This window comes from Chenopodium album, chromosome 4, assembly GCF_948465745.1.
Source record: "Chenopodium album chromosome 4, dcCheAlbu1.1, whole genome shotgun sequence".
NCBI classification, from domain to species: Eukaryota; Viridiplantae; Streptophyta; class Magnoliopsida; order Caryophyllales; family Amaranthaceae; genus Chenopodium; species Chenopodium album.
In genome coordinates, this window is record NC_137837.1 from 4,429,577 (window position 1) to 4,451,945 (window position 22,369).

A 22,369-nucleotide genomic window follows, 5' to 3' on the forward strand; every position below is an offset into this window, starting at 1 on the left:
AGACTATAAAACAGGAAGAGTAGTAAATATAGTTTGTTCTGTATAATTAATTAATCACAATCGTTTTTACTCCACAATGTACAACTCTTATTTTCGGGTTATACTGCCTATCTCAAATCAAGCTCATCCCCAAGCCCTAAGCTAGTGTCACGAATTCACGATACATATTCGTTCAACTTGATTAATTCCATACGTATGAAGTCTGTTCGTGTTCTCTAGGTACAACTGCACAACTAAAAATTCAAATTATTTGTAACCGTACCCATCCTCGTTAGCACTTTTTGCATAAAAATGTGGCTGTCTTTATCTCGATTGAGCCTAATTGGAGTTATTGTTGAAAATCTAGGCATAATTTTGAGCTTTTTCCCTTTTTCTGTTTTTTTCCTTTTGGAACTACAACATTGTTTTGGCTTTTGTATGATGTATGTATCTTGCATTAATTTGCCAGTTTTTGGTCCCTTGTGACTCTGGTTGAAGGTTTACTCCTAAATGGTCCAAATTTTTGCCATAATTTGTTATTCAAAAGGAAGGCTACACGCATATACCACTTGGCTTCGTTCTGTTTTAAATTAGAGATAACTAATCAAAACCTCTTCATATACATAGTATAATTTTCAGTTAATCGTGGAAGTTTTGAAAATATCCCTTCATTTATGCAATGGTTAATTTTTTATATATCCTAGAGGACCTACACGTATTAAACTCAGTAGAAATTTAACTCGTAAAGAATATTTACCATCATACTGTTATACAACTATACAAGTTTTACAAATATGAATGATGTATTTAGTAATTTAATTATATTTTAGCAAATAATCAAGGTGAGTTGAGGGTAGATAATTATGTGAGTCCTTAAAAATCTATGTGTTGTGTAAAATTGTATGTTTGAAAACTCAACGAAAAGAACATACATATTCCGATCCATGGATAAATATAAGACGGTTTTGTCAAAATAAAATTAATTTACTCTACAGACTACAAAGTACACAAATGGCTAAGATGAGCATGTTCTCTTCACCTTAATTTCAATTTTGTACAATTTAATTCAGCTCAGTCAAGTTAGTTCAGTTCAGTAAATCAGAACAGACCCTAAATATAACGCTTAAAAGCAACACGACATACATAAGCACAAATAAGAATTAAAAATAAGGTCACTAGCTGATAGCTTAAGATTAAGGTTTTGTGCTCACCAATCAAGAAAGCAAAAACCTAGTAACAACAGCTTAATTCTGTCTTCGACACGCTGCAACAGTAATGTAATGTTGACAGGTTATGTTGATCAAATCTAGGCTTAGCTGTGGATAGTTGTTCTAGATCATCTACATCATTTCTATTCTAATTAACGAATTAATTAATCCACAAGTTATATGTTTTTCCTTATGTTGCAATATTTAGTAATTAATATCAATTATTATTATTAATTTATAATTCAATGGCTTTGTAAAACACGTTACATGCTACACCCTCGCAAGGTGAGGTTTTACGTGTTGGTTTTTTTTTTATGTTTTTCCACGTTGTAATTTGCTGGATGGATATCACCATCCCAATTATCCATATCGAAATAAGAACAACGGTTTAAGGCACTTTCCATTACGTAGTATATAAAAAATACACACAAATATACCGTATATTTATACACAAAGATGTATCATATATATATATATATATATATATATATATATATATATATATATATATATATATATATATATATATATATATATATATATATATAAATTATTACTTATTTGATTATATGTGGGGAAAAAAAAAGTTTATATGTGCAACATACTATTGGTTTTCACTAAAAATAACTTTTACATTTTTATAAGTAGTACGGAATACATAGAAATTCACATAACAAATTATGTTTACGGATCAATAAAATCTATCTTAATTAGTGATAAATTAGTTGGTAAAAAAAATCAATTGCAATGTAAGAAATATTAGTTTTAAGTAAGAGAACCTAATTAATTTATACTTCATGTAACTTTACTTCATTAAACATTGGGTAAATTGAACAAAGTGTTAAACCTAATGCAATTACATGAGTATTAACAAGTAAAAACTAATCTCAATCATAATAATAAATCTCCATATAGTCCTTTTTACATGCAACTTTTCATTTTTATGAGTAGTAGATAGTAATACTTTCCAATTATTTCTTTGATTTTCATGAAAAAAGAAATACAATTACTAATAATCTAAAATTCACTTACCTAGCTAACTCATTAATTAAATTCAGGATTAACTATTTGTGATTTCGTGAGTTTTAAGTTTCAACCCACTTTTTATAAGATTATTTTTATCGTGTTGCTCATCATATCTTTCATGCGATGTAGATCTCTCTACTAATTATACGTATTTTTTTTTCTAGCAATCAAATTAAAGTTGCATATAATCTAGAAGAGCCTAAATTACTTTAATAAATATGCCAACACTTAATATTTGTGTTCAAACTTAAAAGAACAATAATTATAGTAGTAGGTGGTGGGATTGTTAAGATTTTTCCAAGTCACATTTCCACTATTTGTTATCTTCATTCATATTGCTTTGGTGGATTGATGGTACTGTTGCAACACTAACCCGCTCTTAGCCAAAGACAAGGTTCACTATACGGAGTATTATTGCATTACCACAATTTTGGAATTGCTGCATTTGTGGGGTTGCATTGCATAATGCTCCGTAAATTTAAATATCTTAATGAATGAAAATATGTATGGAGCATTATAATTTGAAAAATATCTTTAACATGAATAGATTTTTCCTTTAGATTTTATTGAGGGTTAGATTGTTCCGTCCACCAAACAAAGCTTGCCTAGTCGTAAGGTTTGTCATTTGGGATCAAACTCCACTAGAAACACTTTGGAGTATAGATTCCCTCCCCATTCTCCTCCGTCTTTAAAAAAATTATACATTCCAATCACTCAGGCTAAGTTGACCCGTAGGAGATTTTGATCTAGTAGAACATTCTCCTTACCTTAAACTAAATTAATATAGATTGTTCCTTTTACGTACTCCTCAAAGATTATTACCTATAATTTCGTTCTTAACTCGCCTTATAAATTTTAACTTGTATATTTATTATGATAAACCATTGCTTTACTCATACATACACTGATACACTATTGTACTTTTACTCTTACCAGGCCAACATTCTCGATCACAAACTAAATTATGCTTGTATAGTTGCATATAGTGAAGAAGGAAGTGTGTGCTGCTTTAATTCATAGTGCACCGTGCACTAGTGTAAATGTATGAATGGTATGATGCATCAAACTCCATATCACTTGTATGAACAAGTACAAAGTATGAACGTATGATGCATAAAAAATTGCATAGTAGGAACATGTGATTCTCATGTAGTGATGTAAAAAAGTAAATTAAGCTAATAAGCTTTATAAATTAAATTGATAAAATAATTAGTTTAAGGAATTGACCCCCCTCGGAGAATTGCTAATCATAACTCCATAAGTGGGCGATTTTCATAAAGTTATAAAACCAACTCACATATTCATATATATTACCTATTATCAACTGAAATAGCACATAGTGACTAGTGAGCATGGGGCAAACCAAGGCTCGAGTAAATCCTCGCTTAGATATACCCCATATTGTTTTGAACTTTAATCAATAGATTTGTTCATTGATAGGTCTGTTTGTTTCAGAAATCCACATATGTATATGCATATATACTATGCAATCATGTTGCTGTGTAAATTTATTAAGTGCTTAATTTTCAAACCAAAGTAAATGTATGCAATCAAGTTACACATACTAAATTCCACATCAAATCCATAATTGCCGTAAAATTATGAGATAAATCATCATTTATGTTGTGTAAAGACACAACCATTGTATATAAAGAAAAAATTATTTATCTATAATACCATAAACAGCTTTTGGGTATGGTAAGCTTGTTGTTAGATTGACATCATCAACGCACGCCACACATATGGAGTCTTTGATCAGATTTCATTGTTTATAAGGTTTATTGAGATTCATCGCTAAGTGTATCGATTGAGCTTTGGCTTGCAACAACATATAAACTCCCATTCCAACTATTTGTAGACAAAATGCTAACAAAATTACAAATTGAATGAGTTTTGATTAAACTTACACTGTGTGCTCGCTCAAGCTTTATAAGATCACAAATTATATTGACAAGCTTATACAAAAAATATAATGACTACAAAGAATTAAATTAAAATATGTTGAATAAACGAGAGAAATTATTACCTGGTAAGATATCTTTTATGCAAAAGGTTTTTAACATTAGACACCAATCTTATTCAAGATCGATTTTTAAAGATTTTCACACCGGACTAAATTAGTTCATTTTGATTTCCAATATTTAACTCAAAATTTTAACACCCCTACTATAACACACTAGGTAACAAATAGAGCAAAACTTCCAAAAATAGAAACAGCGCTACATCCTTGACACATCACATATTCATGTAACATATGTTAAATGCATATGCCTTTCGCGATTACGGTCCTACTCCCCAACTCTTGTACCACAAACACATGGGTCCACGCCTCCATGCCCACGAGACCATAACCAAAAACAACTCAACTAGGCTAGTCGTACAAACTTTACACTATAAGTCTATAATTGCACACTTACAAAAAAAAAATGTTTCATGGACCACACCAATATTAAAAATTTTCCTGACTTTTAGTACTTTTTTTTTGGACTTGTACAACTTTATTTAATGTATCTTATGTATGATCTTCTTCTCTTCTTTTTTATAAAAGACGTTGACATGAATGGAATCTCAACATATTAGCCCTTTTTTTGTGATCAAACTCCAAATATTTCTTTTTTCACTTTTCCTAAAAATATCAAACATTGACACAGTTTAATTGCCTTGGTTGAATTTTCTACACTTCACCTTATCTCTTCCTACTCCATTTTCTTAGTGATTTCAACAATGAGGCATCTTACGACGTCGTTTCTTCCGGTTCCGGCTATTTTTCCGGCGAAGAATCGGTTTTCTTCTCCTCGGATTACCGTTAATTCTCGGTGGAGCTCCGGTGCGTTTCGCCGGCGAATGTCGCGCGCCTCTTTTAGGTTAATCTCTTTTTCTTTAGTTATTAATGTTGAATTTGTTGTGTTTTGTATTGTTTTGTGAATTTGAAGTGTGTACATTTTGATTAATGCGGTTTGAGATTGCTGTTTTATTGGAAATGTTTTGGAGTATATGTTTTTTGGATTATTTATGTGATTTGAGATTATTTTTATTGGAAGATTTTGGAGTATATGGTTTTTGGATTGTTATATATGCTTTGAGATTGTATTTTTATTGGAAAATTTGGTTTTGGATTATTTATTGAGATTGTACTTTTGTTGGAATTTTTTTGGAGTATTTGATGTTTAGAGTGTTAATGTAGTTTGAGATTGTAGTTTTATTGGAACATTTTGGAGTATTTGAATTTTGGATTGTTTTTGTGCTTTGAGATTGTAGATTTGAAGTAATGTTGGTATTGATGAAGCTTCTTTAGTCTTTTTGTAGTTGTGGTTGTAGAGTTTTGCTATTGAGTTTTGATTATTGAAGGCTAATTCACGGTGACTGGATTTATTATTATTTTCTTTAATTGAAGATGAGAAAGCTTATTATGGATTGGATATGTAGTTTAGAGTGAGAAAATTACGATAGTTGAATTTATAGAATAATCAAGAAGAGCTAGTTAGTAGGAATTAAGTAAAGTAGTCTGTGATTAGAAAAGGAGGAAAGGTTTTGGAACTTAAAAGGACTTGGAATTCTTCATTTATATATGTGAGCAGAAAGAATGATGAAATGTATACGCGTGCCAATCACACATTCAGCGATAGGGAGATTGATTTCACGAAGGGCTTGAAAGCATGTCTCTTAAGGGAGGCGATTGAAAATTTGAAACTGCAATGTTCCAGCGGAATGAATGAGTAATGAGTGAATAGTTATTATCTATCTATCTATTTATTTCCTTAATGATTAAATTCATGTTCTAAATTTAAGAAGCAGAAGGATTTCACGTACCTTTGTCATTGCCAAAGGACCAAGCTCATCTACTTCATCTCTTCTACTACAAAAAAAATGTGATTATAAAGTTGCAAAAACCTTGCCTTGAAGTTTTGATGAATGTGAAACTGACGAAAAGGGGAGGGAGGCACTCTGTTGTTTGATTCCTTTGACAAATATTAAGAAACTAGGCGAGTGTTAAAAAAGGTGGTTTGAGTAGAGAGTGTAAAAAAGTGGGCGAGTGTAAGAAAAAAGAGGATAAAGTAAGAGAGTGAGTGGAAATGTGTAAATATTTTAGGGTAAGGTAATATAAGGGGATTGCCAAAAAAATGAATAAAGTAAATATGTTAAAAAACTTTTAGAAAGAGACCAAAACAGAAAGTGTAAAGACCATTCAGAAACAAAGGTAGTATAATCCTGGAACAAGAATTGGTGAATGTGGTTGTCTTCTTGGTGTTGATAGCATTATAGCAACACCCCTCTATGACAGAAGAGGGAATCCTTTAAGCAAGTACCCTTTCTAAAAAAGGTCATGTCTATACTCTCTTCCAAAAGCATTATGATTTCACTTTCATCGTTTTTCTTTTTATTAACTTTTGGATGTAATATTATTGAGGCATTTAAGTAGTGTATCCTGTAATTATGATATTGATCTTGCATGCTGGAGTAAATATTAGTATAGCACAATTGCAATGACAAAAGACCTCTCATATCTGTTTGAGTGCATTTGGGTTTAGATGATACATGTAGTATTGCTCCCGGCCTCCCGCTGTCTTTTATAAAAGGCTAAACAGGCAAAAATAAAGCTTTGTGGATATGAAAAATATCAAGAACCTCATACAGGAAGTTCAAGTTGGTACTTTAAAATTTGCTATACCCTGTCTCTTATGTCCTTGAATTCTTGCGTGAGGTTGTGGTTTCAAAAACTAAATTTAATGATACTGTGCAGGTGTACGCTTTGTATTCCGGATATTTGGTTGGAAGATTCATCTTTAATGTCAAATAACAAAATGAATCAAAGAGGTGAGTTGTAATTGTAAGTTGATTTAATTACTAGATTTCTTTTATATAACATCTGATTTATAGCATCCAATTTAATATTCCATAATCCGTAGCATTCCATGATATTGATATGGCTAGCAACTTTACTTGTTGTCAGTGAAAATCCTTATTTATTAGTTTATTAGGTTAGAAGTTAGAACCTGTGTGATGCAAGGTTTATATAAAACCTATTTTTAATTTGTACATTTTAATAATAAATCGCTATTATACATGAATATAAATAAGAATTACGCACATTTTGTAATTTAAAATATTTTATTTTCATTAAAATTATGATATAATATCTGTTTGACATCATCTAATTCATAGTTCAATGTGAGGTCATTTTTTTAGTGTGTTATTTAAAATTGTTTCAATTTCCTACGATAAATTCATAGGTTTTAGTTGTAAAGTAGAAGCTTCTAATATTTAAATTTCAAAAATGTTAAATAGGATAGCTCTACATAATTAAAAAAAAAAAAGGAAATAAAGATGACATCATCATTGCATTTAGGCGGGAAATTTTTTATGACAGTGGTGACGTTAGCATCTTCTGTTTTAGTAATAGTTAATAGATTTTTTGTTTACATTCTTAATTACTGTTGTAGAATTATAGGATATTTGAATTATTTGGGTAAGTAAACATGAGTAGAAGACTAACATTGTGTTTGGATAAATAAAGGGGAAGGAAAAGAAGGGGAGGGAGGAGAAGAGGAGGGGAGGGAAAGGGAGGGGAAGGAAGAAAGGTGATTTTTCTTTTCAAATCTCTCCCTTGTTGGAGGGATAAATTTCTTGCAATTTAATCCCTCCATTTCTCTCCCCTCCAATTCCTTTCCTTCCTCATTTGTTATCCAAATGAAGTTACTTCATCCCTCCATTTCCATTCCCTTTCTTTCCCTCCATTTCCTTCAATCCAACCACACCGTAAGAGTCCTTACTGGGAAAATAGGATTGTGCTAATCATGTTGTATACCACATAAGTCAAATTCAAGATTGCCTCTGCACATGACACCAAAAAGTGGCAAGAATCTTTCAACATCTATTTTAATTTATATACAAATTTCCATTTAAAGTATTAATAATTTTGAATGTGTTTGATTAGGCAAAATCAAGAATTCAAGAGTAATACCAACAAAGGAAAAAAGAAATAAGTTTATACACCAGATACTCAAATCAGATTGATTCATTAATTACTTTTGCTCCTTTTATTTATTTATTTATTTATTTTATCTCCCTCCTATCTTTTTGTTCTATCCCATTTTACATTGTGGTCAAACACTCAAATTTAATGAATTGGTTGTATTTTTCAATATGTATTTTCACAATATCAACTAATAATAAATTTTACTAATAAGGTACATTTGTACAACGACAACAACAACAAAGTTTTAGTCTCAAAATGATTTGGGGTCGACTAATATGAATTGTTACAAGGAACATACGATATAGAGAAAGAGATATAACAAGATAATCAGTTGAAAGAGTTGGAAAAACAAGGCGAGTAATGGTGAGAAAAAGAAAGAGCATCCAAGGAAAATTAAAAGGTTTTAAAGGAGAACCAAAATAAAATTCATGAAAGACTTAAGAAGAGGTAAAAACGTGTGAGTAAAAAAACATTAAGGTTTGAGAAAACTTTAGCAAAGGAAATCAATACAGTTCATAAAACCCAAATTGGGTATGTATATATATATATATATATATATATATATATATATATATATATAAAATCATGACATGCCGTTGATGTGAATTTTAATCTAAGAGTTCAGGAGCTTAGAACAAAATAATAGGTACAGGGAGTAATAAGTTTTGCTGTTGTTGACTTCTTGTGGCAGCAATGAAGTGTCTCTGATGTTTACTTCCTAAGGTTCTTGTGATACAAAGACAAAGAATGACTGCTTGTAGATATCTTTGTAGAGTTGAGTTGTCTTTCCTCTGCAACATTATTGTTTAAGTTTTGGAAATGCTAGTGTAGAGTGACAAAGCTCCTGCTGGTAAAGTAAGCAATGAGGTGCAGACATAACTTATTGTAAGTTTTAGGTGATAACCTGCAGAACTAGGGAACTGATATGGTCTGTGAGAAATCAATGATCCATATTTGATACATGTCTGAATGCTGCCACCTTGCACCAATTTTTTTTTTCATTATACTGCTAGCTATCTTAAAATTATGAGTTTCAGACTTTCATGGTTGCCTATTATTTGGTAAGGAGACCTTATATATTATTATGATCAATTTTTTAGGGAAGTGGATTACAAATGCTACGAGAAAAGATACCGAGGAATTAGTTTCTTGTTCAGATTTCATGGACGAAGAGGAAGGTACATGCTCGAGATTAGAACTCAAAGGTGGTCTGAAGGTAAGAATTATTGAATTTGCCCTGGGAATTTCATGTCAAAAGATGCAGACATCTGAATGAACGTTATTCTTTTTTCAAGATTAGAAGCTCATTTGAATATATGTCTAAATTTGTGTGATTTACTGACTTCTTTTACCCAATTTGGTAATTTATTGCCTTTTCTTTATAGTGAGATATGTTTTGTTGGTGATTGAAATGACTTTCTGCGTACCTAATGGGTATTTGTAATAAAGGAATTCTGGTAATATCCTTGGATTAGACCTAATTTGGCTTAAGTTTCACATTTATTAGCAAGCCCTCTCGGCTATGAATGAAGCAGTCCCAAGAGGGGATGGTGGTGGAGAGGATCTTCAGCGGGGGCTGGGGATAGGCCCACCTTAAAATTGGAACCTGGTATCGCATTGCATATAATTTTATGTCGTGTGAGGTCAAGGCTCCACCTTGTGTTGGTTTAAGGGCTTAGTTGTTCCCAATTTCTATACTTGTTGTCCAGGGCTTTGCTTGGCATTATGCATTTTTTTTGGTTGATAAATTATGTTTTTAAGAGCAGTATAATGATACTATAATAATCTACGACTTTGACTTGGCATAGTTAACTTGATTATGAGGAAGGTTATACTGGAGGACATCTGGGTTCTCTGAAAGCTGTAAAAACTTGGGGATATTATGATGTATCTCTCGAATATATTAGTTGCCTTAAAGAATCTTCTTAATATGTTTTGACCAGAAGAGAAGAGATACATTATTAGCAAATTGTTCAAAAAGGTTAATATTGTCAACGCAAATTAGATACTTTTTGAGTCATAGAATTGTTCTGTTTGTTTTCCTTGCTTGGATTTTTTTAAAAAACAATTTATTGATAGATTTTCACAAGGTAAAAAAACTAGAGGCATTTGCAACTTCTAGTCCCCTGCATTTCTTCTGCATGTTTTTATGAGTTCATAATTCTTCTTTTTACAAAAACTTTATATGTAGGTTTTGTTTTATTTAGTTTGATAGTGTTTGTTATTCTAATTATGTGCAGGGTCACCTGGCTATGATTATTCACTCCTTATCAATATCATCCTTTGTCTTCCTTAGATGGAGTCATTTGAATTTGGCCAGCATGTTGCTGAAATCGCTCAAGTGCTTGCATGGCTTTTCAATGCAAGCTTTTGGGTCTACAAATCTACTGTTTGCTTCCCTGTCTAGTTCACAAAACAAGCCTACACCTCTCAACTTGGACGTCTCTTTACCTTCAATTGGGGATCTCCAGTGGAGCTTTGCACGAATGATATATCTATTCAACATGCAAGTAGAAAGAAATGTAGCAACGTAAGTGAAAGCAGCCAACTAATTGAATCTTTTAAAATGTGTTTTTCTGCTATTTTCTGTTCACAAAAGCTTCTCTCTTGCTTTGAATTGAATCAAAATACCAATAATCTTTCATTGATATTTATAAAGGCTTGTAAATTTTTTTTTTTCCTCCTGTTCGTTTACATTGTCTTCTAACATTTTTTTGTTAACCGTTTTGTTCTGATCTTTATGCTTCTTGTATCATAGTACACGAGTGTCTTAACTAGGTTTGTATGAAAATGGTTGAATTGTGATCTTAGTTCTGGTCATGGTGATTTCTACTCTACTCAAGGAATTCTATGGCATGTGCCTCAAGGAGAATAAAAACAATGTATTGAAAGTGGTAAGCCATTAACAGATGTGCATAATATCAATGCGACCTTGATCTTCTTTTGGAACTCTTACATGACTCTTTCGTTCCGAACAGAGGAAGTAAATGGCTTACCAGTTTCTGTTCTTTAGTTATATTGGTTGATTTTGTGTAAGTATCCTTTTATATATTTTGCCATGGCTCAGACTGCTGGTGTGGACGAAATGCAGGTTTTTATTGGTACTAATTGTGGCGTGCTTCTCGTTCGTTGTCATTGGTGGTTTCCTCTTCTTTAGGTTCAGGTATGCTGTGATATCCTTTTTTTACTTATGATACCTTGGATTAGGTTGTGAATGTAGGTGTGCTACACTGGCTGTCTGTCAGCTGTTTGAATAGTAAAGGACATATCTGCTGTTCTACTGAGCTGAGTTTTTCCTTGTTTGAATATAGGGGTCAAACACAGTCTTTGGAGGATTGCTTCTGGGAGGCCTGGTCTTGTCTTTGTTCATCATCAACCCATTTAAGAGTGTGAAAATGATGCCCTTGTGAACTTTCTGGCTCTGTTTCTTCTGATATTCATGTGATCCTGCTTGTCTTATCTAGATCAATGAGCATTTGATAATTATTGCAATTGATGCATCTAATGTAATTTTTTCATGAAAAACTGCAGTTGAGAACACGTTTTGAACGAGTTGTTGGCTTTATACTTGCTATTTGGGGCATATTATTCTACTCCCGTTTGTTGAGCACGATGACAGAGCAGCTCAGAGTAAGTTTAGGCAGCACAATTCCTCATAGTGATAATTTTATTTTATGCTATTGACTATTAAATCTATTACATTTTTAAGTTTCTGACCAATAACACTATCGCATCATACATCTACCGTGTCACCAGAATAACATGCAAAGGATCAGGGAGGGTGCACAAATGCAAGTTTTGGAGACTGATCATATAATCATTTGTGGAGTGAATAGTCATCTGAACTTCATACTTAAGCAGATAAATAAGTATCATGAGTTTTCCATCCGCCTAGGCACTGCTCATGATAGGTACAGAAGTTTTTTGGTTTACTTGTGTGAATCGTCAATGTACATTAATTCTTCCAGATGGCAACTTTTTGTTTGCAATTTTATTTTCAGGAGGCAGAGAATTCTCCTTCTTTCTGATCTTCCAAGGAAGCATATGGAAAGGATTGCTGAAAATATAGCTAAAGATCTTAGCCATATTGATATTCTTACAAAAAGGTATAATTCTGAATATACTAGCCACAGTTTGTATTGTAGAAGTGAACTCGTATTTTAATCTTATGAAATTCAGTCCTCAGGTTTATCTCCCCTCTTTTATAGAATGAAACAAAAAAGCCTCAGATTTTAAAAAAGCACCCTACTATCACACCCTTTTATCTCAGTGTGGGTATATGGCAGGCTGTTTGTCACAACCTTTCATCTCAGTGTGGATACTGTCTATGGCAGGCTGTTTTCCCTTTTCTTTTAAGGATTTTTTTTTTATTATTTTTTTTTTGGTGGGGGAGGGGGGGTTAATTCAGACCTCAGAGAGACTATGCTAGGTGCGTGAACATGGGTAAAGTTGGGAAATTCACCTTGTGTGTCAGTAATTCTGTCCCTTCCTAGGTATGAGATTATGTGCGGTATTTAGTAAATCATGACAGAATTGATTTTAGGGAAGGAGAGTGATCAGCAATCTGGCAGTGCTATTTAAAAGAATATTCATACTGCTAATTTTTTTTTTTTTATTTATTTATTTATTTATTTTTTAATTTAGGGTTGTATTAGAGATTTCATTGAATTAAGTCAATTAACTCAATTATGCCTCTGGACTCTGGTTCTCTAATCTTTACTATTTTCAGTTTATTTCCTTTATTTTATTTTATTTTTTTATATATATTTTTTTTGTATCTTCATCTACTTCAACCACTAATATAGGACTAGAGCTGTCAAAAGTTGACTCGACCCGAAATACCGACTCAAACCCGATTATTAACCGACCTATCTAAACTCGAAAAAAGGGTGACCCAAACCCGATTCGACCCGACCTGAAACCAACCCTAGACCCGAGTTGACCCGAGTATGTGAGACCTGAACCCGAACATGAATTGACCTAGAGATGACCTGACCCGAATGTAACCCGTAAATTATTGACCTGAAAACCGAACCTGACTTGAACCGAAATTGACCCAAACCCGTTTTAACCCGACTTGTTACTAACCTGACCTGAATTTAACCCGACCCGTTCCTAACCTGACCCGAATTTAACCCAACCTGTTACAAACCCAACTCGAAATCAACCCGACTTGTTATTGACCTGACCCAAATTCAACCCGACTTGTTATTGACCCAACCCGAATTTTATCACACCTGTTACTAACCCGACTGAAAAATTCAACCAGATCTGTTACTAACTCGACTCGAAATCAACACGACTTGTTATTGACCCAAACTAAATTCAACCCAAATTGATCCTGACCCGATTTCAAATCACCTTCAATGCAATTTAGACCACCTTATTATTGTTGATCAAAGCATTTTGTCTAGGAAGACCAAGTCGGTCCAGGCAAGCAAATGAAAGGAGCATCATCCTCAAATTTAAGAGTTAAATATAGTATATATTTGTTGTATGGTCAAAAGAGATAATTGTCTTCTTAAATTATAGACTATAGTTCCCTAGTATATTGTCATATATATTATAGTCAAAGGAAATAATTAGCTTGATAAAAATGATAATTCTCTGTTTATAGTTAGTTGAACCCGAATATGACCTCCCTTGGAAATCACCCGACCTGATTGTAACCTGCAAATTATTGACTTGTACATAACCGGACTTGAATCCGAGAATGACCCGACTTGAAAATGACCCAACCTGATTATAACCCGCAAATTATTGACTTAAACCGAACCCGACTTGAACCCGAGAATGACCCGACCTGATTATAATCCGCAAATTATTGACTTGAACCGAACCTGACTCAAACTCGTGAATGATCCGACCTGATTCTAACCCGCAACTTATTGACTTGAACCGAACCCGACTCGAACCCGAGAATTACCTTAACCCGTTTTAAACCGTATTAAACCCGACCTATTGTTCACCCGACTCGAATGTAACCCGACTTAAACCCGACCTAAACCCGTTAAGAAGTATGACCCGGCTCAAGCACGACCCAGCCCAAACCCGACCCGCATAGGTTATGAAATTAATCCGAATTGACCCGACCCGAGTTAACCCGATCCACTCTTAACCGACCCAAACCCAACCCGTTTACCAGAATTGGCAACTCTATATAGGACTCTGGCTTTCTGTTTAGTGCTGTCAAGTACCCAAGCCTAATATTTATTGCGGTGACTCTTATGTTTTGTTTAAAATCAAACACATGAATATTGCCTCTTATTCTCTAATCTTTACTATTTTCAGTTTATTTCCTTTTTTCTCTTCATCTACTTCAACTACCAGTATAGGACTCTGGCTTTCTGTTTAGTGTTGTACTCTAGCCTAATTATTATTATGGTGACTCTTATGTTTCGTTTAAAATCAAACACATGAATATTGCCTATATTTTTCAAAATACCCAAGCCAATCCTGGATGTATATGTTTGTGCTTGAACGCCTTGAAGTCACACCTAGTGTGCTTCCATAGCGAAGTCGATTAATTTGTGCTATTTTAAGTGGAACCAATTAGTTTCAACTTGAAAGCTGACAAGAATGGTTTGAAGCCAAACATAACACCTTGACACATAAAAAATGTCTGTTCTAAACTGAACTTGCTGGGCATAGTTTTGAACACAACATTTATATCTAGCTCTAGTTTGAAGGATTCAACTGCAAGCAGTTTGTCTTTCTGAAAAGGAAAGAGCCAATAAGCAAGGAAGGGTAATGGTCTTGATGACTTACATTCAGTGGTCAAATAGGTATCCATGCCTTTTAGTTTTGTTCCAAAGCTACAACTATGAGTTGGATATCCATATTTCTGGCCTTTTGCAGTTAAAAATTGATTGAACAAAGATGGAAATGAGACTGATTGACTTAAAAAAAGTAAAGGAGCATCAAGCATTTGATCAGAATGTTGTCCTGTGTTTTCTTTCTAGGTTAAGAGCTCTCTCTATCAGCTGTAGAAATACTTTTGCTTAAATCACACCTCAGCTGCTAATCAATATAATTTCTTTCATAGCTGGTCAATATCTGCACTATGGTTTAAAGAATACGTAATTGGGTGAATATCTTTGGGAATTTATCTTGGCTCTTGTATTGATACAGCTGCAGCCTCAACTTGACGAAATCTTTTGAAAGAGCTGCAGCAAATAAGGCCCGTGCTGTAATTATTTTGCCTACAAAAGGAGATAGGTAAGGCATCTCTTTATTCATCATGTAATACTTTTCCAAGACTTGCAAGCATCATGCAAACTTTCCTAGTTTGCTAACAGTGCAAAATTTGAAACTAAAACTGTCCTTGAGGTGATGCGAGTGTGCTTGTGTTATTCCTTCAAGTATTCAATACTTTACCGGTGGCCGGAAATTCCATTTGAGGTTTATAAAGTGGCTATAAGCTCTGTGCAGGACACATCTAAAATAATAGCTATAGTGTTAATATACTTCAGCAAGGTAACCTATTGTCTTACATTTGTGTTGATTTCCCTTGTTGTTGTAACTTTTAACATTTAAACCACCCTACCATGGAACACTGAGGGAGGAGAACTCTTGAAAAGTCTTTTAGATACTTCAATTCTTTCCCTAAGCTCATATGGAAGTAAAAGGCATTAGAGATGTGAATGCCCTAACCACTGATAACATTTTCAAATTTCAAATTTCTACAATTAATATAAACTTCCTGGACGATTGATCATTGGTGAGACATCCTTGTTTTTCCAGTTAGGTTATATATTGTGCCGAAAGAAGAAATCACACTGAACAAGAGAAAGGAAGGTTGGAAGCTAAAGATTAGATTAGATGAAGATGTGATATCAAAGGAAAATTAAGTAGAAGTCCATGGATTTCTCTGTATCTCAGTAAGGGATCTACCTTTATATTTCCTATACCATTAACAAAGAGATAGGTTAAGTATCCCAATAACAAATAAAAGGTAGCATTTATCTCATGATATCATAACATTACTCGCCAAAAAGGAAATTTATTACATGAGGATATTATTGGGAAGGTTCAATTTTATTTTAGCAGTGAAGTTATCCTAATTTCCTATCATGATGGTATGCAGCTTACGCTCAAATTTGGCATTCATAGGATTAGTCTCTACCTCTTCATAAATTGCAGAAAAAAGGTGGAATGAATGACTGTAAGATAAAATAGATGAGGAAACCTGATCATAAAAGGAAATTTATATCATCTCCATTAACGGCCAAGCTACACGAATATAATCACATGGCTTTTTGTTTCTTGTAAAGTTTCAACTACTGAACTCATCTTCTTCCTGTGTCTGCATGGTGAAACCTTACATGTGATCTGATATAAGTAGTTTTTACTTTTTATTTATTTGATATGTAAAAGTGAGTTTAATGCCTATGATCCAATGTATGGCCTGGATAACTCATCTGTTATATTTATATTTATATTTTGCCAAACGTCTGTTGATAACTCAATACCATGATAACAGTATAGTCTCACAGCTTATGATTTAAGACTTTCTCAAGATTAAAATTAAAAATTGTGTTTGACAGTTTTCTCCATTAACCAGGTATGAAGTTGATACAGATGCATTTCTGTCTGTGCTGGCATTACAACCACTGGCAGAAATCTCAACTGTACCTACCATTGTGGAGGTCTATCTTATAAAACTAAGTCCAAGTCTTTAAATTTTGATTACTACATGTATGTTTATGTGGAATTGTCTGAATTTAGAGCATGATTTTAAGCTTTTATTCATATTCAATCTTTCTAATGCAGGTTTCTAATCCCAGTACATGTGAGTTGCTGAAATCAATATCAGGACTCAAAGTCGCACCAGTAGAAAATGTGTCTTCCAAATTATTTGTTCAGTGCTCCCGACAGAAAGGGCTTCTTGAGATCTATCAACACTTGCTGAATTACAAAAGTATTGTATATGTTTATTAAGTTGTGACACTTTTTGATGTTGTCTTGTGGATTAACGGTAATCTTGATGTTGTCTTGTAGATTAACAGTGCATATTATAGTGTATTCTTCATTGGAAGTCGAGTGGCTTTAGCTGCTTTAAGTTAAAATTTTGTGTGTATACTGTTATCAAGCATCTTGTCTTGCAAATTAACAGTGCATACTATAGTGTATTCTTCATTGGAAATCGCGTGGCTTTAGTTGCTTTAAGTTAAAATTTTGTGTGTATACAGTTATAATGCATCTTGCTTTCTGTTTGGTGTTAGAGACTTTTTTAGCTAGTACCCTCTTTGTATTGACCTAGTGAGGTGAAGTTTTATAAACCCTTTCCATGTCATGTACATAGAGATGTTTCCTTGATCACTTTGTAAGTAGCTAACCAACAATGCTGTGCACTACTAGCTATTTACCCATTTTCCTTGCTTTGATTTGCCTAGCAAGGAGTGGTTGCTGCAACCAGATCTTACTCTTGTATCGTACAAATCTAAATGCTACTGTCATCGATGGCTTAGCCATTGAGCTAGTTAGCTCACTCTCATACTGTGATCATATTAAATCAATACCCAGTTGTTTATAGTCTTCTCTCACTTTAGTTACTAACCTTTTTTTATTTGTCTCCCATTGCAGAAAATGTATTTAATCTTTGTGATTTCCCAGACCTTGCTGGAATGAAGTATTGGCAAGTTAGACGTGGACTACAAGAGGTAAACATGTCTGATGAAACTTTAAGTTTAATGACTATTTGCTAGTTACTGGCCTACAGGTTTTGTGATTGATGATTAATGGCTAATTTTTTTATCTACTGTCTCTTCCAGGTGATTGTTTGTGGTCTTTACCGAAGTGGGGAACTAATCTTTCATCCAAATGATGAGGAGGTCTTGAATGAAACTGACAAAGTATGTTATTTGAAGACTTTTATGCTATTTTTTAGATCCGTGATATATTGACTTAACAGAAATCTATAGTTATCCCTTTATCAGTGCTCTATGTGCTATCAAACATAAATGGCTATGAAATGAAAATCAGAATACTAATAAACACATGAGAATGAAACCCTTCTTGTGTTACTTGTAGATAGAGGAAGAGCCACTGTTCTCAGTTTTTATCATAAATCATTTAAGTGGAAATGGTCACTTTGCTTCTAGCTGTCGACTTTCATTGTTTGTGACATTCCTACTTGTATGATTTAGGTTTTATTCATTGCTCCTCTTTATGGGACAAGAAAGCCGCAAATTTCCTGCTCAAGTGTTATAGAGGCAGTGAATAAGGAGATTCACAACTTTGAGTACCTGGGAATTAAAGTTGACTCTGTCAAAGATATGTCAACAATTGAGAAAGTGCGTCGTGAAAATACACAAAAGCGTCCTTTCAAACGACAATCTAAGGTATGTTGTAATATAAACATAATTATATACTTCATATAACTATAAAAGGGGAAAAGGAACTAGAAGAAGACTCACTGCTGCATTTTTAATGCTTTTGTACAGGCATCAGACTACACTGTAGGGCCAAAAGAAAGCATACTGTTGATAGGTTGGCGCCCAAATATTGCGGAAATGATTAAAGAATATGACAATTATCTAGGACCTGGAAGTTCATTGGTATGCTAAAATTCTCAAATCAGATATTCGTATTGAATACCTCTGCTGTGATGGTACTCATAATGTGGGTAAAATAAACTCAAAAATGTTCCTGAAAGTGGCTGTATTTTCTTGTCCTTTACCAAAGATAGATAGGTGGAAACCAATATCTTTAATTCCAAAATAAATTCTGTCCTTTCTGTATCACATTTGCCCAAATATATTTTACTATTGTGTCTTGTCCCCTTTATGTCATTCTTTGACAAATGTGCAAGGTTGACAATTATCTAGAGACAGAGGGAGTTCATGTGTTTTGAATGGTGATTTTTAGACTTCTGTTTTGATCAGATTTTTTAATGTTATATAGATGCACCAAATGACTCGGTTTTGTGGTTCCAGTTTTGTGTTTGTGTTGGCGTATGAAAGAGAAAAAAGTCATAACAATGCAAGCAGTGATGGTCGCTTAAAAATGTAAATTTACTTAGTTAAAGTCTCATAGTTTGCTTGAAGTTGTTCATCTGCTCACATATAAGCTGCATAGTAGATTACAGGTCCATAAACATGAACTTAGTTGATGGTGGAAACTAAGTATGAATTTTGTTATGATGAGAATGAGCTTTGTACCTGATATTTTCTCAATTTATCTTCTCAAATTCAGGAAATATTGTCTGATGTACCATTAGAAGAGAGGAAAAGCAGACTTGTTGGTCTAGGGAAACTCGAACACATACAAGTATCCCATATGGTAACCCTTTGAGCCTCAATCGCATAGTCAATTAGCATTAAATACTACATGTGTTTGTTTTCTTACCAACTTGCACTGCACTACTTTCTTTACAGGTTGGAAACCCTATGGATTATGATACCTTAAAGGAAGCAGTATTAAGAACCCAAACTTCTACAAAAACAGATGAAGAGATCCCATTCTCAATTGTTGTGATCTCTGATAAAGAGTTGATACTCGGAGGTGAGAATCTTATGTCACTAGTGATTGAGTAGGTCTGCTTTGTGTTTGTGTTTATCGTTTTTGTTTCAGATCCATCCAGGGCTGACAAGCACTCTGTATTTGCTCTTCTCTTGGCTGAAAATGTTTGCAGTAATCTTGGAGTAAAGGTGAGATAGCTTTGTTTCTCTCAAGACCCTTTTCATCTTATCTTATCATAATGTGTTGTCTTGACATTAAAAAAATCTTTCTTACTAGTCTTTCTCTGGTCTGATTTCGAGTCCTTCAACTTCGAAGGCTTCAATTTGCAGTCACCCTTGTACTTGCTTGCCTAATGAAGTTAATATTCATATTTGAAAAATTATCTGTAATGCTTACAGGCGCAAAATCTTGTTGCTGAAATAGTTGACTCAAAACTTGGAAAACAAGTAAGTCTTCACGTAGCAGAACGTAGTTATCTAACATGAGTCTGTAGTTACAAACTTATCTGTTCAAGCATCTTCAGGTAACAAAAATAAAGCCATCACTGACTTATATTGCCGCTGAGGAACTCATGAGTCTCGTTACTGCTCACGGTTTACTACTTGTTCTCATTAAATGCTTTTGTGCTGTATTTGGTGTGTTTGATTCATTTACTGCAAGCCTTCAATATTAATTAAAGAGGAAATTATTCTGTGCTCAGTTGCAGAGAATAGTGAACTCAATGGAGTATGGAAAGACATTTTGGATGCTGATGGTGATGAAATATATGTTAAGGTACACGCAGCTAGTCCTGAGAATGCTATTCCTATGTTTCTGTTAATCACAACATTACTGCTTTACCGAATGTATTGTTGTGTTTAATACGGGCATTGAGTCTAGGGATGCATGTTACTTGAGGATTTTGTGTTAATTGCTGCTATCATGTTTAGGAATGCATGTTATAAATGGATTTAAACTTCAGGAAAACAATCTTACTTTTTGAAAGTTTTGGTTAGAACTAGTCGTTGTAGAACTTCACTTTGCGATGGCCACTGCCTTTGTTTTAGCTCATTCTCCTAGACTTACCATAGTTATCTAGTACTCTGTATCCTTTATAATAGTCCATATCCTAAGTCAAGTTGATTTATCTGACTCAGGCTCCAACTTTCATTCTTGTTAACTTTGCAGGATATTGCCTTGTACATGAAAGAGGGAGAAACTCCATCTTTCAATGAGCTGTCTGAAAGGGCATGTTTGAGGCGAGAAGTGGCCATTGGTTACGTGAAAAACGATAAAACGGTATTTCAACATCTGAATTACAGTACTAGATAATCTTGGCTAAATGAATTCTTAATCATAAATCATTTTACTGCAGGTTATAAATCCAAACCCCAAAACACAACCTCTCAACCTCGATATGACTGACTCACTGATTGTAATCTCCGAGTTTGAAGGAGAACAACCTATAGTTGAGGATTCCCCTCTTATTATTTAACGACTGGCCCATTCAGTTCTTTGTACTGCTGTACAGCCATGACTCATGAGCATCAGGTGCTACAAATCTAGCTGAAATTTTTGGAATTGCTAGATTACCATGATCTTGTTTTGGTGCAAATCTCTTGGAGTAGTTGTTAATCTTAAGGTACATTATGTAAAGTCCTCGTTACAAAGCTGAAGACAAATTCTCCCACCCTGCCATCGCGGTTTTGATGAATGATAAGACCAAGCTCTTGGAGAATGTACATGGCTCCGGCTAGAGATGTTGTAAACAAGAGCTGCCTTCATTGTTATGTGATGGACATTATTTTTAATTTGTATTAATAATTGTCCGCGGGTTCTAGTCAAAGGCCAAACTTAATCAACGCATAGATTAAAGGTCATTTAATTTACGAAGTATCAAAAACTAACCGGGTTTGACTGCCTCGAAAGAAAGGGCTTTTCTCTCTAGGGGTTAGGGTTTGACTGTCGTTTCGAAGCGGCTCTTCGTTTTCGATTTTCCTTGCTTTCTTGTGTTCTCTATTATGGCGGACGAGATAGCTGACCGATACGCTAATTTGAACCTTGACGATGAGGATGGTGGTGTGGTGGATTTAGGGGGGGGGGGGGGGGTGGATTCATCTGACTCGTCTGAGAAAATCCATTTATTGTTGACCGAAAAACTTGTTACTGAAAGGCCTTACAATGTTGAGGCGTTCAAATCAACTATGATTAAATCTTGGGCATTACAGGATAAAGTTGTAATTCGAGTATTGGGACCAAATCTGTATGCGTTCCAATTTTTTCATTGGAGGGATAAGGAGAAAGTCTTGAACGGTCGTCCTTGGTGCTTTGATAATTTACTGCTGGTGTTGCGAGAGGTAGATGGAAGTGAACAACCGGAAAAAAATACCTCTGGTTTTCTCTCCGTTTTGGGTGCGTATTAAACACTTACCATTGAACTGTCGATCGGATGAGGATGTTAAGGAATTGGTAGCAAATTGGGGAGAAGTCATGGAGGTCGAAGAGGATACCCTTGGCCTTGATCGCTTTAGAAGGATTAAGGTAATGATTAATGTGACTAAGCCTTTGCGTAGGATTCAGAGGATCCGGGATAAAGGGGGTAATGAGGTGTGTGTTGAATTCGCTTACGAACGCCTCCCGTTTTTCTGTTTTGCCTGTGGTATCATAGGGCATTTGGAGAAGGACTGCTGTGTAGTGTCTGAGGAGAGTAAGAAGAAGAAGTTGGGGTGGGGTCGTT

The 22,369-nt window shown here is 34.1% G+C and overlaps 1 protein-coding gene across 2 annotated transcripts; it reads left to right on the plus strand.

Annotated features, from left to right (window-relative positions):
* The first annotated feature begins 4,832 nt into the window (after window positions 1-4,832).
* On the plus strand, window positions 4,833-21,563 carry LOC145626399 (putative ion channel POLLUX-like 2). Of its 2 annotated transcripts, none has more exons than XM_081678827.1 (24): window positions 4,833-5,077; window positions 6,955-7,028; window positions 9,291-9,406; window positions 10,431-10,720; window positions 11,282-11,353; window positions 11,502-11,577; window positions 11,722-11,820; window positions 11,947-12,101; window positions 12,192-12,296; window positions 15,328-15,408; window positions 16,754-16,838; window positions 16,963-17,110; window positions 17,776-17,852; window positions 17,964-18,044; window positions 18,339-18,533; window positions 18,636-18,749; window positions 19,387-19,473; window positions 19,569-19,695; window positions 19,765-19,841; window positions 20,052-20,099; window positions 20,177-20,246; window positions 20,354-20,427; window positions 20,821-20,931; window positions 21,008-21,563. In XM_081678827.1, the coding sequence occupies exons 1-24, from the start codon at window positions 4,938-4,940 to the stop codon at window positions 21,125-21,127; spliced, it is 2,622 nt and encodes an 873-aa protein (XP_081534953.1). In that variant the 5' UTR covers window positions 4,833-4,937; the 3' UTR covers window positions 21,128-21,563. The 2 variants fall into 2 exon arrangements, with proteins under 2 accessions (XP_081534953.1, XP_081534952.1); XM_081678826.1 differs by having other exon boundaries at window positions 15,322-15,408; window positions 21,008-21,561.
* Window positions 21,564-22,369: the final 806 nt, after the last annotated feature.

What these genes read in the sequence shown, in the direction of transcription:
- LOC145626399 (XM_081678826.1), top strand. Translation starts at nt 4,938, where the DNA reads ATGAGGCATCTTACGACGTCGTTTCTTCCGGTTCCGGCTATTTTTCCG. An exon ending in ATGTCGCGCGCCTCTTTTAG is followed by an intron (nt 5,078 to 6,954) that starts GTTAATCTCTTT and finishes GATACTGTGCAG; the next exon opens with GTGTACGCTTTGTATTCCGG. An exon ending in TTAGACGTGGACTACAAGAG is followed by an intron (nt 17,853 to 17,963) that starts GTAAACATGTCT and finishes TGTCTCTTCCAG; the next exon opens with GTGATTGTTTGTGGTCTTTA.